The sequence below is a fragment of the Ixodes scapularis genome, unplaced genomic scaffold, assembly GCF_016920785.2.
Source record: "Ixodes scapularis isolate PalLabHiFi unplaced genomic scaffold, ASM1692078v2 PGA_scaffold11__112_contigs__length_91849675, whole genome shotgun sequence".
Taxonomy (NCBI): domain Eukaryota; kingdom Metazoa; phylum Arthropoda; class Arachnida; order Ixodida; family Ixodidae; genus Ixodes; species Ixodes scapularis.
Window position 1 is genome coordinate 6,408,464 of NW_024609837.1, and position 17,636 is coordinate 6,426,099.

General features: G+C 45.0%; 1 protein-coding gene across 1 annotated transcript in view; it reads right to left on the reverse strand.

Moving 5' to 3' along the window:
- LOC8027972 (supervillin) overlaps nucleotides 1–9,917 on the reverse strand; it is a 113,797-nt gene extending 103,880 nt beyond the window's left edge. The window contains exons 1-7 of the mRNA XM_040216547.2: nucleotides 9,745–9,917; nucleotides 8,432–8,453; nucleotides 7,290–7,379; nucleotides 5,878–6,132; nucleotides 4,186–4,232; nucleotides 3,465–3,562; nucleotides 2,407–2,545 (exon numbers count right to left, since the gene is read on the reverse strand). Coding sequence (XP_040072481.2) covers nucleotides 2,407–2,545; nucleotides 3,465–3,562; nucleotides 4,186–4,232; nucleotides 5,878–6,132; nucleotides 7,290–7,378 — 628 coding nt within the window. The 5' untranslated portion in view covers nucleotide 7,379; nucleotides 8,432–8,453; nucleotides 9,745–9,917. The remainder of the gene's footprint in view (nucleotides 1–2,406; nucleotides 2,546–3,464; nucleotides 3,563–4,185; nucleotides 4,233–5,877; nucleotides 6,133–7,289; nucleotides 7,380–8,431; nucleotides 8,454–9,744) is intronic.
- Nucleotides 9,918–17,636: the final 7,719 nt, after the last annotated feature.

The following is a 17,636-nucleotide window of genomic DNA, read 5'->3' on the forward strand; positions in this document are numbered from 1 at the left end:
CAACACCTTCTGCAAATGAAGCGGACAACTGGGCGATGGAAGTGCCTGCGGCTTAGTTGGCTACGTGGGCGTCGAAAGGATTGCGATGGGAATGGATGCAACGAGGACGAAAATTGAACTTGTACATCCTGCCCCGTTAGAAAAGACAAACAGAACTCCCAATTTGAGAATTATACACGTGCTGCAAAAGCTGGCCTTCCTCCAAAAAGTTTGAGACCGGGGCTGTAAAAGAAAGAATGCAGCCATCCGCATTCTTTCTTTTTACAGTGCTGCGAGACTCTGCATACAATTTTAAAGGTTAAATTTGCTCAATCATTCTTATTGAAAAAAAAAATCAAGTATTACGATGCAATACCTTCTGAATGTTTAGTAAACTGGCCAACAACGTTTCACAGGCACCAAATCAATGAAATCTGCTAATTTAGTGGAGGACGTCTGGCACAGCCAAAACAATGATAACGTTCCGCATGTGGATTTCGTTTTACTTTTCCAGGCAAAGTCTAGGGGTGGTGCCAGCAGCAATTTTTTCAAATGATAGATTGATCATCCGATTTTCGCAATCATTCATTAGGTTTGAGCTGTTCCAAATATATTTTGTACTAGTAAAGTTGTCCAGACGAAAAGTGTTTCGTGATCTCTGGATCCTGCTGTCGGCATGACAACCCCGTGGGCGACCACTCCCATGCCTTGGAAGGCGGTGCCTTCTTGGTCAACAGCACAGAGTCTAGAAGCAAGAGTGTAGAGTTGCGAGTGCGAAGTGACTAACACAAGTTCCTATAATTGCCACAATTTCCGCAGCTCAATACTTCATGCGAGACACGCACAGGTCTTAAGTTGCTACTGGCCGCAGAGTTGTTTTTTGCTCACATCATTCCGCTACTTCGAAGGTTAACGACCCCAATCTGCAAGTGGCATAACGACGGCACGGCGGTCACCTTTCTTACTATGCAGGCATTTCTGTTTGGTTTGCCATTTATTTTTACTTTTACTCGTGCCCCAGTCGGTTGCATGATCTCCCTTGAAAGCACGCTTCGTGTTCCGACAAACGAATTGTCCTGCCGGCAGAAGAGCGGTTCTTTTGCTTCCTGGGTCCGGTCGTTTGGCCGCCAAAGATGTAAGGGCGTTTTACACGTCGTCAATGGACAATCCTTTTGTACATTCTAAAAAGGGAAGTAACTTCAGTGGAAGACGCGGGTAGTTGAGAGGGAAAAAAAAACGAGAGCTCTTAAAAACACAAACTCATACCTGTTGTATGTTTTATGAATGCAATGTGTTTCTCCTGCACACTTGTAAGCCGAAGAACCAAAGATTGTTTCATAATCCCTTTAGCACCCGAAAAAAAACATTGGCTCGTCAGCCAAGGCATTACTTTAGCAATTAAAGGCCGACGTGCAAAAGATTTAGTAACCATAGTGAAAATCCTCCTCGCCCCTTTCCCCCTCTCCCACTGCTACGGGAAGGGTGGCGAGAAGTATTTTCATTTTGGTTGAAAAATATTTTGCCGGTCCACTTTTAAAGAAAGATGACGGTGCAAGTTTATCGGCTTGCTCATTAGCTCCACCACTACATGACCCACACAGCAGAGATGAAGGGAGGTATCTCGTTCGTACTACGTGGCATATGCAGCTTTGTAGACGCCAAAAACTTTGCAAATGAAATGGCTAGATTCCTCCTTTCGCTCGCAACAGCGCAACTAATGCTTCCTCGTTTTTCACGCGTCACCACGTCCCTTTGTAACGCCCTTCAAAACCTAGGAATTTCAGCAGACTTAGAAGATCCAGTTCTTAGTCCAGCAACACCGACTGGGCCGTAAGGAAACTGCGTACTTCCCTCTCTGGCGTAGGGCATTCCACCGTAATTAACCTTTCCTGCTAAAACTGGAATGTAGCTCAAAGCGAACCCTGCGGAACGGAATATGTCTGCTCCTCGCAGACTATGCATTTGTAGTGCCAATAGAAACACGAGCGCCAAAAACTATCCGCCGACGCCGTCCGCTTCAGCAAAAACCCGCTTGCCGGACTGCATGTCGCGGCAGAAGCGAAGCTTCTCGAATAAAGCTAAATTTAGCTGGACTTAGGAGAACCCTTCCACCAGATTCCTAGTATAGAAAGCTCCAATACACTTAAGCCTCGAACAAAACAAAAAAATAAAAAATAAACAAACAGAAGGCAAAACTAAGTAGCGCTGAGGTTCTCATATAAAAGGCGCAATCTGTGCTTCACGTAAATACAACATCGTTTCGTGGTGCGCCCAGCATGACAGTGCAGGTGTTAAGAAAACTGAAATGCACAGCGGCACAAAGATTTGGAAGACACCGTGTTCAACTAGCAAAATATGCATCCTCGCACATGTTCCTTCTTATTACTCGTAAGAGGCAGCGGAAGGAATCGAACGGGTCGACCTTACCTGAGCTGGAGAAAAGACTTGCGTCGGATGGTCGGTTTGCAGCAGCGGCTGCCTTCCGCCTGGGTGGCTTCTCTGCAGCGGCTCTTGACGATCCACTGGGGTTGTTCTCCGAGCGGCCACTGGCAGTGTTACTTCGGAGCTGGAGGCGGGACGATGCAAGCACGCAACTAAGCCGGCCAAAGTCGGATTCTTAGTCGATGCACTAGACTGACGAGCCGAGTCGAGCAACGGAGGAGTTTCGGCGCTTCCGGCGTTTCGGGCATTTTCCTACGCAGCTAGAGGAAAATCTCCTTATATATGCCGGCGAACCGTGCCACAAAAATGTCTAACCAAGGAAATTGTACCGACAACATTTTGTGCGGGAACAAAAGAAGAGATTGAAAACTGCCACTTCGTTCTGCTTGTACACAGACGCCATTTAGGTTCTCGGTTAACAATTTAGGACTACGGCTATTGTTGGCACTCCCGTAAAACTTCTACCAGTGTTCAAAATTAATAGACATACAAGAATTACAGATAGAAAAGGCAGACCGATTTTCACTCCTATTAGGCATCAAATCTCGTTGCCGCCTCCACCATTGACGAGATTATGCGTTTGTCGCAAGTCCTAATGTACTATTTTCTTTTGTTTCTCTTTAATTTTCAGAATAGAAGGTTGCCTCATTTGAACCGAGTCCTTTTAATCGCGAAAATGCAAACATCTGCACACAAGATCGCTCAATCAGTCGGACCTACAGCAACCAACCAATTATGCGAACCAAACTTCATACACATACCGAGAGGAGCAGTATTGCAAAGTATCTTTTTTGCATCATTGAAAGTTACATTTGAGACAATCAACAAACACCGGTTAAAAATTCCCGGACCCAATGCCGTCTGGTAAATATGCTTCGTCCCTGCGACCACAAACTCGACGCGATAGCTGCAAACCAATGGAACCTCCCCCATAACACGTTTTTGTTTCTAAAAACAAAAGGTAATGAACATCTTTTGTTCCAGATGTCAAGGAAAACGTCCGTCGCAGCTTTAAAGCAAAAGGTGCGCGGAAAGGGACCTACCTTAAGAGGCACATTTTCGTTGAGGTCCAAAGGCCGCAAGAGGCCGTGGCGCTCCCCTCGATGAGGCGCTTCAGGCTTGGCGTTGTGCTGAGTTGGATCTGTGGTAGAACACGAGAGATCTGTGTCAAGTTCCAATTGGGTGTACTAATCTAACATTTCGGCCCATGGATGAACCTCGCTCGAAGAATAGTGGACGACACTTCCTCGATGCATCCACTGTTTGCCATGTTTCAACGCAGAATGTGTTTCAGGGCTGGCTTCCAAGCCTAGAGCGTCGCAAAATGTTGTAACTAAGACAGCATAGCACTGCCGGTTGTCTTTATGAAAAATTGTCCCTCGGCGAGAATCGGACTACCGACCTCTCAATCTGTAACTAGATACCTTATCTACTGCGCTAGTCGAGCAGCTTTCATAGTTGCTCGACTAGTTATAGTTGCTATATGTGCACTCGTGTGGCCCAAAGAGCTTGTAGCTCCAGTGACATGAGGAGCTCAAAACATGCTGCACATTGTGTGCCTCGAGACTTCATTCGTAGAATTAGGGCGAGTTTAAACATCTTTTCGAAGTCTTCTCTTATACTGCTTACAAACGTGGTTAAATTTTTAAATAGAGGGGCACGACAGACGAAACGAAAATACGAGGCGGGACCCTGTAACCTGTTTGTAACACGAGGCAGGACTTTGGATGGTATTAAGCCTGCAGGGGAATAGGCAAGACGTACCTAAGGCATTGTGAGCATTGGTGGCGGCATTGGAGAGCAGGCGCAGGCTGCAAGGCAATACAGCCAGATCAGTTTCGCAGCTGGGCAGCAAAATTACCGCCGCATACAACATGCCCCCCCCCAAAACCCGATGCACACTCATATCCACCAACACGCTGTTTGCAAACAAGCAGGCGTCCGACCACATTGAGTGTGGGCACAGTACGTGCTCAGAAACCAAACTCTCGCAAGATAAAGCACACGCGTCAACGGCAGTGCCACCGCAGCGGAGTGTTATCGCAGAGTTGAGTTGGCGTACAGAAAGGGCAAGCTAAGAGGTCTTCCTATGTGGGAACAAAATTCACTTTTCTTTTTTTATTCATAACAGCAATTGAAAAACAAGTGCTCATGTTTGTGCTCTCGGCAAAGCAGTGGGTGGCTGTGCGGCGTGGGCTGCAGCAGAATGAGCTTTAATGCCAGAGAGATGACAAGTTTTACTTACACCTCATCAACCCCTCCCCCGTTTATGATCCAGAAAGACTTCCCCCAAAAAGCTATATGTTATCGACGGATTCATATTCTGCCACCAAAGCAGCTCACCCATCTACAACCACCTGTTCTACCAAGTATTTATGGTTCAGGCAATGTTTAACAAGGAGCCAGAGTGGCGTCCGATTTTTTGCTACTTTTTACGTAACAATTGGCCGAGCCCTTACGAAATAAACTAAATAAGACACGGGAAAAGCCTTCCCTCCGGCAAAGGTAGAAAATTAACGGGTGAATGATCCGACTTGAGGTGCACTCAAGCCGTTGAACATTAGATAGGCCACTAATCCGAGTGGTTACTTTAGGTGCATGTGTACGCAAGCCTGATTCAAGCGCTTTGCATATAAGGGCTGCAAAAGCAACTAACTAGAGTTGTTTAAGTTCCTGTATTTAGTTATTATTTCAGTAATAAGATACCTCGGAAGTTTCAATGAAATTTCAGGAAATCTAACTTAGTTACAATTTTGGAGGAACCCCGCTCAATCAATCGCCATTTTTTTATAATCAGATAGAAAAATACAAAAATCTACAGATTTTGTTATTGCAACGGCGCTACCTGCTCTTTCTGCCATCAACTCTTCTGCAGGCAAAAGGGTGAATCGAGGTAGAACTGTGCCCATACCCTTTCACATTGTAAAGGATGCCAGCGGTCAAAAATTTCAGAACAGCTCGAAAGTGAGGGCCAATTTCGAAACTATTGGGATGTAATTTGGCTACTTTCTGCGAGCAACCACCGGCAACTAGCCACTTAGGACGATGCAACTGCATTTCTAATTGCAACATAACGGCTGGCTCGCAGACTCGCATTTAGGCGCGACCGACTGGATTCCTTACCACTTACGACGAAAGAGCACGCTGGTGCCACCCATCAGGTAGCCCTGGAACCGACCTGCGTATATGTACTAGACTGAAAGTTTTGCAGTATTTGCGAAATCAAGCCGACATCTATGAGAACAATAAAACATTGCCAGAAATATTTCAAGCACATGGCAAAAGAATGATAATAAGATGAGAAAGTGTTCCGGGGCTGCCCGGTAGATGGCACCAGTGCGTTCTCATAGTAGGAGTGGATGTAACGCAGTCGACAAACGCAATTGACTGAACCCGCTTTGCTAGGAAAGAACCAAACTCGCAGCAATGCCACTTTGAGCGGACGAAGCAACTCACTGGTAAGCCTTTGTCATCCGAACACTGGGAGGTAGTCCCCGCCTGTCGCACGGCTTCTCGCCAGTTGCAGACCTCTCGGAGGGGGCGGGCTCTTCGCAACCTCGAGACGTTTCGCTGGCGTGCTTCTCGGCTTCGGCAGTTCTCGCCGGCACCGCTTTAGACTTGGGAGCCCTGGCTGCCTGGGTGCCATTAGCTTCCGCGGTGGCCCTAGCGCTGTACTTTCTTGCCAGCTCCTCACGGCGCTGCTTCTTGTACCTGCAGTCACATTGAACAGAAGGGTTAGTGGTACGTGAGCTCTTGCTCGAGTCCGAAAAAATCGAAACCTTCGAAGGGCTGTCCCGTTGGCGACTATGATTCAGAGTTACAGTAAAATCTCCTTAAGCGGAGCTCTCCGATAGTGGTGCTTCCTGGATGTGTGGTACCTCATAAAATGCCTCTTTCAATCCAGGTGCCTCCAAAATGAACTCGACTTTTTTCCGATAAGTGGTACTTCCAAGAAGTGAAACTTTCAATAAGTGAAACTTTCAATTAGTGGATATTTCAATTAGTGTCTCTTCCAATTAGTGTATCTTTCAATTAGTGTATCTTTCAATTAGTGTGTATCTTTAAATAAGTGAATTTTTCAATCTTTCGAGCAGCAGATCTTTCAATCAGCGAAAGTTCCAATAACCAGAACTTCCATTAAGCAGAACTTCCATTAAGCAGAACTTCCATTAAGTAGAAATTCCAATAACCAGAAATTCCAATAACCAGGACTTCCAATAACCAGAACTTCCAATAACCAGAACTTCCAATAAGTAGAACTTCCAATTAGTGGAACACACCTGTGCAACAAGTCACATTCATTCTGAGAGATATTTGAGCAACAAGATGGGGCATTTGTGCAGGACATTCGTACATGACGAATCTGTGAAAGAGGCACTTGTTCAGTGAGACTCGTCTGCTTAGCGGGACACATTTGTTCAGCAAGACACGTTTGTTCAGCAAGACACGTTTGTTCAGCAAGACACGTTTGTTCAGCAAGACACGTTTGTTCAGCAAGACACGTTTGTTCAGCAAGACACGTTTGTTCAGCAAGACACGTTTGTTCAGCAAGGCACGTTTGTTCAGCAAGGCACATTTGTTCAGCAAGGCACATTTGTTCAGCAAGGCACGTTTGTTCAGCAAGGCACGTTTGTTCAGCAAGACACGTTTGTTCAGCAAGACACATTTGTTCAGCAAGACACATTTGTTCAGCAAGACACATTGGTTCAGCGAGACACATTGGTTCAGCGAGACACATTTGTGAGGGAGACACTTGTACAAGACATTTGAATAGTTGTGCCTCCTGTTTGTCATATAAGAGCTGTACATGCCTCTTCACTCTATAAACATGGAGGCTCTACATCAACCGGCCTAAAGAAAACAATTACCTTTCGACCCTCTCCTTGTGGCTATCCGTCTCGGCGGTGTCCATCACCGCCCTTGCAAAACTGGGCGGCCCTCCAGCCTTGGCAGACATCCTGCAATAAAGCACACCATCACACTTTGTCTTATTTCTAAAAACAGTTTTGTTTCCTTTATATTCCTGTGTGGTTTCTAGAATATATTTATAAAGCATATCGGTGCCAAGACAAATTATTTTTTTTTATACCAGGCCGAAAAAAGTTATGTATGCATCAGCACAATTTTAAGCTTTACCCAGATCAATAACTAACTGGAAATTTTGTTAACTTCCAATAAGAACAAATCTTCCACTTTATGTGTGTCTGTCCAGGCAAGCCAATTTCTAAACGAAAGAGCACCTAAAGCATCCGCTGCGATGCTAGCAAAAGAGAAACAAACTATGCAAGCAATTTTGGTTGTGTAAACAAGGACAGGTGTTCCAGGCATTCTTAACTTACAACTTCCACCAGGAACGCTCACAACCATTTTGATGAGCAATAACCACCCACCATGGTATGCCCATCTGCAGAATAATGCTTGCGCAAGGCCGCATCTATGAAGACGTGCGTTTAATTCAAATGCACTACAGCAGTCAGCGCCTCGACAAACTTACGCCGACGGTACTGCCTGCTAGTCCCATCAAAGCTACCGCACCGACGCGATGCGTCTCCGTGCAAATGCAGCCCTGAACAAGCGGAAGCATCGCACACTCTGAATAATGCCAGATTGCAGACTTTCAAAATGGCAAAGTTTCTATGAAACGGCATTTCCATTTTCGTTTGATCCGTAACTTGAAACAAACAGCACCAGTTAAGTTGAAGCAACAACGTACCTTCAAAAGATGCCTATGTTCGACGACAAAAAGCCCCCGCTACACCCTGCCAATGCGGTCTTGACCCGTTTTCTTTTTACCCAGGGCCTTTTTTAAAATAGCAGCAGAGTGCACCGCATCCCACCAGCAGATTCGCTAGAAATGCATCCAATTACTGTGCAGGGCAGCAGTGCAGGCACACCTGTGCATACCCTGGGCTCGACTCACAACCTTGGAAACATTAGCTGGAGTCACGTACGAGTCGTGAAGGCAGAGGTAGAAGTAAGCAGGCACAACGAAAACAGAAAAATTACTCACCCCTGGGCTACGTCATCCGTAGCTGCAAGGAAAGCAAAGAAGACAAACTTAGCAACCAGTAAAGGAGAAGGATGATGAAAACTGCCATGCATCAAGGGTGGAACTGCACAGAGTGTCAAGAATACCTTAGAGAGCACCGATACGCAAGCAACGGAGCTCGCACCCTTTTTTCGCCGTCTACCCAAAGTATGGCATCGACCACTTCCCATAAACATTACAAACCTGACGGGATGATGGACATTTCCTGTAGAGAACAGTAGCGTGAAGTGCAGACGAGGCGGCAAAAGTTAGGCATGGTTACATTAGCCCCAAGGCCCCAAATAGAAGAATGACGACGAACTGGGTGGACAGAATAGGCCTCTCGGAGATAACCAAGCGCCGGTCGCAGCAGGAGAAAATATACACACTTTCAAAGAAACTGGTGCAGGCGTCCAACTGCATAACTCACACTTCAGGGAGCACTCAAACTTTTGAAAGGACTACAAATAAGAACGAAATCAAGCGAGTACACACACACCCCGGTAACACTTCCAAGGTTTGATGTTGCTATGTTTTTGATACCCTCGGCTCCTCCAGAACGCGACATTCTGAGCAAGAGCGTTTGTTAGGAAGATACCGGAGGAGGTCCACCCGTGAGCTTGCGAGAGGAAGCGACAACACTTCGAAACACCTACGGCAAATTTTTCGCGCGTCAAGCGTGAACGACAGTGCCGTCAAAGATCGTCGGTAGCGTGCGCCAAGTCCCAACCCCCGCTTTCCTTGGTTTCTTTTTACTTCTTTGCGCAGCTCGCTATATCACCAACGAAAGCGGGAATGAATCGGGGCCATCGAAAACGGGCTTTTTCGCGCTGCCTATAAGACTAGCCGCCGGAACTCGGTAGAACGGATGTCCGTTCCGTGGTTCCTTTGACTGGAGTGCACTTCAAAGCGACGGTCACAGCAACCACGTAAAAAGTTATTGCTGGAAATGCTACGAGATTTGGAGAAAAGACCCCCAAGGAAGTCGAGGCACACACCCAGGATTACTCGGCAAAGAGTAAAAGGGGGCGATTTCGGACCGCTCAGCGAAAGTGTAGAATAACTAGCTGCGTTACGGGTTGTAGATGATGACTTTCGGAGTACGTGGAGCGTGACGTGCACGTTTAGAAGCGTGACTATCAACAGAGAACCGGCAGACGGTGTACGGAAACCCTTCCAAGCGTATTGGCAGGGCTGCCACACTGTCAAAACAAGTTAGCGGCGAGTTCGTTTTTGTTTCTTTGCCGGGGTAGACATCGGTACTGGAAGAAAGTATTGTTTCTCGGAGAGCTCACCTGCTGTGAAATTAAATGCATGCACCTCCTAGACAGCGTGAAAGTAGGCACTCCACCTTAGCCGACATCAAATTCGCACTCGTCCGCAAGCTTCAACGTGAGCTAACGTGAGCGACAAACACGGAGAGAAAAAAAAAAATGATGGGGCGGAGGCTCGCCCCCTGACGGCAAATAAAGACGACACGTTCAGAAAACTACCTCCCATGTGACAAAAATATGGTCTATTTAAAATAGTTGTAGGAAAAATGCAATAGAAGTATCATTTTATATAACTTTATGATCTTTTGATGACACATTTGCGACAAAATAGTCTATTGAAGGCAGAGTATACAGTCTATCACCGGGCAACACTGAGGCTCATCGTAAATTCGGTTTTGGTTTGGGTTTGTTAGTCAGCATTTCACAATTCGAGTTTTATTATATTTCTTTATGACCCTCCGTCCGTAGCCTGATCAGAGCACATTGTAGGAGATTGGAGGAACAGCGGCATCGCTCATTTACTAGTTTCAGAGATACAGTCAAACATTCGCACGTTTGCAAACAGGCGTGATAGTATAGGGTGTTTTCACTGACGTAATTTCGTCCACCATTTTGTTGTTGCGATCTGTCTGGCGTGTGCCAAACTCGAGCATTTCAAGGATTTGCATGCCTTCTCAAATGTGTAGAGCACCGCTGACATCATTTCAACCGGTTACGATGTAATCCTTCAATGTATAGTAAATTTGTTTGAAAAAACAAACTAACAACAAAATGGCGGATTGACGTCATGTGCAAACAACCTATATCGCCGTTGTATGTTTCTCATTCGTACCAAACAGCTCGGCAAACTGGGGTGTTTTTTTCTTTTGTTGTTTTTTTCCTTTATGAGCCTCCGTCCGTAGCCTGATCAGAGCACATTGTAGGAGATTGGAGGAACAGCGGCATCGCTCATTTACCAAGTTCAACGATACAATCAAACATTCGCACGTTTGTAAACAGGCGTGATAGAGCGTTGCATGCTTCTCATTCGCACCAAACAGCTCAGCAAACTGGGGTGTTTTTTTTTTTTTTTTTTCAGTACTCCTGTTTTTTTAGACTAGTCAGACGATTTAAATAAAGCTGCTTTACACGTGCTGTCGTGATCTCGCGTCGGTGCTCGTGAACGTCACCAGCCGTCGATGGCCGCGTATCGAGGCCATCCCGGTCAATGTTCGGCTGTCCGTCGGGTGCTTTCGCCGCGGCTGTCTCGATTGAAAGATCTGACCCTGTTCCTCGATGACGAGCGCCGCTGGGGTCCTCGAAGGAAAATGCGAAAGAGAAAGAACGCGAGCTTCCTGCCAGTCAATTGGCAGGCTGTAGGAAACGTATAGCGTAGGCTAATCGAACCCGTTCTGAACTAATAATAATAATAATAATAATAATAATAATAATTTTATCGCAAATGCGTTTTTAACGTTAAATACATTTTAGGCGAAGATAACCTGGTGAAAACGTAGAACGCGAGAGCGAGACGCGTAAGTGAGACTTAAAAGCGTTACGACTGAGGCCGCGCGCAGCAGGGCATCGTGGCGGGTAGCGCCTTACTTCCACTACCCGTACTTCCACTGGTTGTCGCAAACGATCATGTGACTATTCGCGAAGGGCACCGCCATCTTAAATTGTCACTTCCACTATGAGCGAAAACATTGTTTTGCCGTCGCCACGCCAATAGAAGGAATTTAGGATATAATCGTAACCGTCACACATTCTCGTTTTGCCTCCCCTCTGTTTTTTTGTACTATTTACAGGTTGACAAGTTTTATTATTTTTTCGTTGCCCATACCGGATACGCCTATTAGGTTGCTGGGGGCGAGAGTACACGAAAAAGGTCTATAGGTGGCGCCACTCGTTTTCTTAAATGGCGATGCGTGCCGCTGCTGAGCCTGTACGTGCTGGCTTCACTGAGAGACACAAATTATTTCTGGTTATACGAGGAAGCTAGGGTGTTATGACCGCAGATCACCTCTTTATCCTGAAAATAAAAAGTGTGTTTAGCGTATTATCTACACCAGGATGCACGCTTTAATTCTCGAACGAAACCGAAACTAACCTTTAATTTGGATTTAATTACCCGATCTAGGTGTTAATTTTGGATTCGTTCATAACTCAAGTTGTGTCTCCCAGCGTAATTATGGAACTAAGGGAGCTGTTCGCGGAAACTATTTTGTGACATACGTGTCCGATACAGGCACTTCAAAATATTGTAGGGTACAGTGTCCATTTAAAGAGATGGTCTTTCATACAACTTTGAGGTAACATAGAATATTGTATTTAAAAAAAAAAACAGATCAGTGCTGATATTTGTGCCTTTTTGCTGAGTTTTCTTGCTCAGATAATTGTCATGTGAAATAATAAACTGCGGGCCTTCTAATAGGTTTTCGGATATTTAGATGACTAATTGCTTTAACATTATTGCCAGCACAAGAATAGCAGAATCCATCTGATTTTTACAAAATGTTCACAAAACGTATACATTAAGAAACGCTTTTCTCGCTACAAAAACCCAAAAACGGAATCCGAGTCAGAGAGCTGAAGTGCGTGTGTTTTTTTAAAGCAACGCGTGACGCACAGGACTTTATATTAATCCAGTGTTTGACTGTTTGTCTATCTTGACACCGATATCAGTTTTTCATATGCTAAAAAGAAAACAAAATGAGACCTTTCTGGAAAGACTATCATGGTTAAATGGCGCATTTCGGGAGCGTGGTGTTTATTGGGGGCATACATTGCCGCAATTTGTATTAATAGTAATATTTAAAAAAAATTAAAATATTTTAATACGTAGTTTTTCAAGCTCCAATATAATTTCTTGCTTATGATCTAATTTCAAACGCGCGAACAAGTATGACAATCAAAAGTGTGCTCATTATCATCACTGGTGCCAATTGCAGCCGTTTTAATTAGTAACTAACAAATGTAAGAAAAAAATCTAAAAACAATGAAAACATGTTAGCTAATCTCAGAAATCCATATAAAATTACATTAATTGTGGGAAAAAGCATATAGTACGATCAAAGACACGATTTTTGACAATCGGCCCCAGAGTCGCCTGCAATATCTTTCCGAACCAAAACCCCAAAATAAAATTTAAAAAAAAAATAATAAAAAAACGTTTTTGTTATTGTTATTTTTTTTATAACATTTAGTTACTTCCACTTTAACGCGCCGTCGTTTTGCAAACCTGAGCCTTTCCAGTTCGAAGGAACGCCTACCTGCTTGCGCGTCTGCTCACTGTTGGTTGACGTTGGAAGCCGGTTAAACAGTTGCGAGTTTTAGCGAACGCAAGCGCTGTGTGTTGTTCGCGTTAGCTTTGCGTGTTCCACACTGCGCGTGCGCGAAGCCCGAAATTGCGTCCTTGGATTGGCGCATGACGACGAGGCGCATGCGCAACTAGGTGCACGCAAATCTAACGCATACCGACTGCAGCAATTGGGACAGTTAAGAGTCTTGTTTGCATTCGGAAATGGCATTTCGCGAGCCATGATCGCGAGTAGTTCCGCCGTGCCCGCTGAGCAGGAGAATCGGGGGACCCTCACTAGAGCGCTTCCTGTTTCCGCCGCGGGAGGGCGAGCAACAAGCGATAACCAATGGCGTGCTCGCCGGAAGTCGCGGTTATGCGTTCATTTTCTTTTCTTCCAACCTACATCGCCAACAACTGCATAAAGGAGTGCACCGAGATCTACAGACACGATATCGTATTCAATATGAGCAAACTTATACGGTACGAGTAACTTGTAATTGATTACAAGTAACTGATTACTTGTAATCAGTTACTTTTATTGTAACGTTTTAACGCTTCAATTGCTTCTTTTTTTTTTGTGGTAACATTCGCTGTAATTCATTTATTATTTTTCTGTAATCTATTATATATGTTTCCGAAAAGCTAAAATTACTGAGTTGTCTTTTTCAAGTAAAAAAATCGACCTTTCTGCCCGTGCCTCACTTGTCTATGTTTCACCAACGTTGGACACTTTTTTTTACCCCTAAAAAACAAAAACAAAAAAAAAACACAAGAACATATCAAGATGCCAGAAGGATTAGTAAGTCTACGTGCTCAGCGACATTTTGATTGTCGAGCTAGCTGTCGAGAGTGCCTCATTTCATAAATTTCATTTCCCGACAAGCGTCTCCCAACCAGACTGTTTAAAAAGAAAAAAGAAAAAAAGTCTTTTTAGTGGCTTTTAATAGATACTTCAACGAAATTTGAAATATGCCCGCCGTGTTCAGAAATAGGCAGAACAGTATCTACAATATCCGTAAATGGCAATCGCACGTTTGTATTCTGAGCCTGATGGTTGTATTTTTCGTTATGAACAGCCCACTCTGGCAAGCGCTCGGAGAGCCAGCCAGCGGAGAGCACGTGACATCCAACGCAACCGTGACGTAGTTTGTCTCGGGATGAGCGAGAAACCTCCTCGTCAAAGGACCCGTAGAAGAGATCTCGATCGCTTCAAAGGGAAGCTGACTCGAATAAAATGTGTACCCCGCCCCCTTCGGCAGAGTAGAAATCACTCAAAAAAGCGTGCTCAAAAAGCGCACACACTCAAAGAACAAACCTCTAAACTTAAAGGGGCCCTGCAATCAGTGCTGGGTAAAGTACATCTAAAAAGAAAGTACACAGTAAATGAGACGTGATGTACTTCAAGTAAAGTAGTACACTGGGTGCAATGTACTTGAAGTAAAGTACTATAAAAGCAATGTACCTCCAAAGTAAAGTATTTTAACACAATCTTTCATAATACCGTTCTATTCCCCTACGCAGAGATTCTTTAACTGATATGCATTGCCCAGGACCCAGTGGTAATCAGGAGGGCATAGCCTATTTTCAAGAACAGCGGCGAATATTTCATAAAGTCAATTGGCCACAGAGTAGTCATTTTCAAGAATGAAGTCAAATTCAGAAGCCCCTCTCCTGAATTTGGCGCCTCTTGCACTGGTTTGTTGCACTCAAGGGGGCAAAATGTACTAGGAGAGAGCATGACGTCAGCCCCGTAGTTTCCGCAAGCAATCCTCTCATAGAGGAGTGTCCTCTGCTTAATGAAAAAAAAAATAAAGTGAGTGTGAAAGCGAGCTGGTGATAATTAATCATAATGTGACACCTGAGATTGGGGTGCAAAAAAATATAAGGAAATTAAGGAAATAGAAGGGAAAGACAAAAGAGAATGTCTCAAAACATTGTGACGTTCTCCTCTGTTGTCTTTTACTCCGACTTGAAAATTTAATTTTTCCGCACCGCAGTCTGAGGGGCTACATTATGATTAATTTCGCTCTTCTAATATTTTAAACCTCCCCGCTTGCGCTGACCGAACGAGAGGTAGCGAGAGTTCAAAAAGCTACGAGAAAGCCGATACCAAAACAAATGGGGCAATGCTTCGTCTGCTCACGTTTCTGCCAAGAGTAGAATATCCCTCCCAGTTTTTCTTCGGAGTTAACAAAGCATCATTTCGTGATACAAATTTAACAAAACCAAATTTGGGGAATTTACTTTGAAGTCGGGAGTAGTACTTTCCTGGGAAAGTACCAGAAAAAAATACTTTAAGTAAACTACAAGTATATACTCAGAGAATGCACTTCAAGTAAGGTACAAGTTTCCTAAACCTACTTCAAGTAGTACTTTAAGTACAATGTACTTAAAGTACTTCCCAACACTGCCTGAAATCATATTTTAGCGTCTACTTTTTTTGCGGTTTCCACGTATGTTGGGATTCGGGCAAGCCAGCGGGCACGGAGAGAGTAACTAAATACTAGTGCGTCATATTTTAACCGGACGACGCAGAAACCTCCTCCACCTACTGGGGCGACCCGCGGTGCCGAAAGCGAGCGATATGTGACGTCTTTGGTTCTGGGCTTACTACTGGTTAGAGCTGCTAAAAGGTTCTTCTTATTCGAAACACAAGATATAAGTGGCGCGAACCCTTTCAATTATTTATGAAAGTAGCTTTTGTTCAGTATTTTATGCCAGAAAAGAAACAAATGCAGTTTAGAAAGTACGGAAACAAGAAATGGCCCGTCGACATACCCGCCACCAAGCGGGGGAAGAGGCGGCGCGTACTAGAAAGGTGTAGTGGGATCAGGCACTGACAAGCGGCGAGTGTAGAAAGGTCCCGGATGTACGCGGTGGCGCTGCGGTCGTATAGACGTTTTCTGTGTACTCTCATCCCCAGCCACTTAATAGGAGTATCCGGTATGGGCGACGAAAAAATACAGAAACGTTTCAACCTGCAACTAGTAAAAAAATAAGGGGGAGGCAAAACGAGAATCTGTGACGTTTACGCCTATATCCTAAGTGTCTTCTACAGGCGTGGCGACGGCAAAACAATGTTTTCGCCCATACTGGAAGTGACGACAATTCAAGATGGCGGCGCTCTTGAAGAAAGGGTCTTAACGGGCTCGAGGATCCCACCGGTTCCGAGCGTCTCGAAGGCCTCCGGCGAGCAGTTTTGGCTTGCGGTTTGGCCGTTTGGCGGTATGGCAGCGCGTAGTGGCTCCCGTTCTCAACTGATCTTTATTCCGTGTTTGCTGTCGCTTGTGGCCAATAAAGTGTTGTGCCGAATTAGTGTTTAATCGCGTAGCAAATGCAATGCGAGCCGCCCTGGCCGCCCGTTTCATACATCATGTCCAGAACACGCTTTAGTGGCGCCCTCTCGAGCCGTGCGGCAGCCGTGAGCGCTCGCTGAGCTCACTTCTAGGGGTGCCGCTAACTTTTGTCGAACCGGAATGTTAGGTCGAACTTTCGGGGTTCGACTAAGTCGAACCGGTTCGACGAACCTTCGACCTTTTCACAAGATTCGACCGGTTCGACTTTGTAGACAATGTGGCCAGACATGCATGTCTAGTTTTGGAGAATTTTTTTTTTTTTAATGCAAAGGGTTATTTTAATTTTGTGAACAGCTGCAATTAAGAGAAACTAAGTCTAATCTCTGAAGAAGTTAATAACTTAATCGTTTATACTGTATTAATTGAAATAACCAATGAGCGCTGCCCTTAATTCATTCCTTAGCCATCACCATCCAATCCGAAGCCAACTGGCCAGCCTGTCGCGCATGCGCACACGAGTCGAACCTCAATACAAAGGTCGTCGAAATTTGCACTAAAAGTTCGAAAAAGTCGAACCGGGTCGAACTCGAACCTCGGCCGGTTCGCGACACCCCTACTCACTACCCCTCCTCTAGTTCACGGCCACTCAAGCGACAAAGGACGTCATGAAGGAGGTTATTGCAGTGGAGCTGTTAAGTGCTAGTTTCCGCAGGATCGTGTCCCCCGTAAAGAAATGAAGACACCAAACTCTGGACACCTACCGCCATCTGTGAGCGACGGCGGCAAGCCAAGCATCTGGTTGCTGCCGTCGCTCATAGATGGCGTCAGCCTTTCCGCTCTGGCTTGCCGACTTGCGGCCGTCCACTTCCTTTTTCACCAGAATGGAAAGGCTGAAATTTTTTTTTGCTCGTTTCAGTGTTAATGTTTCCTTTTTTTTTTTGTAGAAGATGGAGAGGGCTATTTCTGAATCAGAAGTGGGATCTGTGTTTAGATTTGAAGGGGAAGAGATCCTTTTGTTCAGATTTGAAGGAGGATGGATGTTGCCTTATCGCGTCGACCTGTAGGTTGTCCACAGTCTTACATTTTGTGATAAAGACTGTGGCGCTTGACATGTACAGACTTCGTCCTTTTGCGTTGGTGGAGATGAGTTTGAGATATGGACTATATAAGGAGGTGGACTAAATAAACTTTAAAAAAATAGTCAGAGTGCAGGCGAGCTGGTGTAAGTTGAACATGATTGTAAACCTGAGACTGGGGCAGAAAAGAGAACACGACAGAAGGTAGTAAAAGAGGAGGCAACGTCTCAACTTGCCTCCTCTTTTACTACCTTCTGTCGT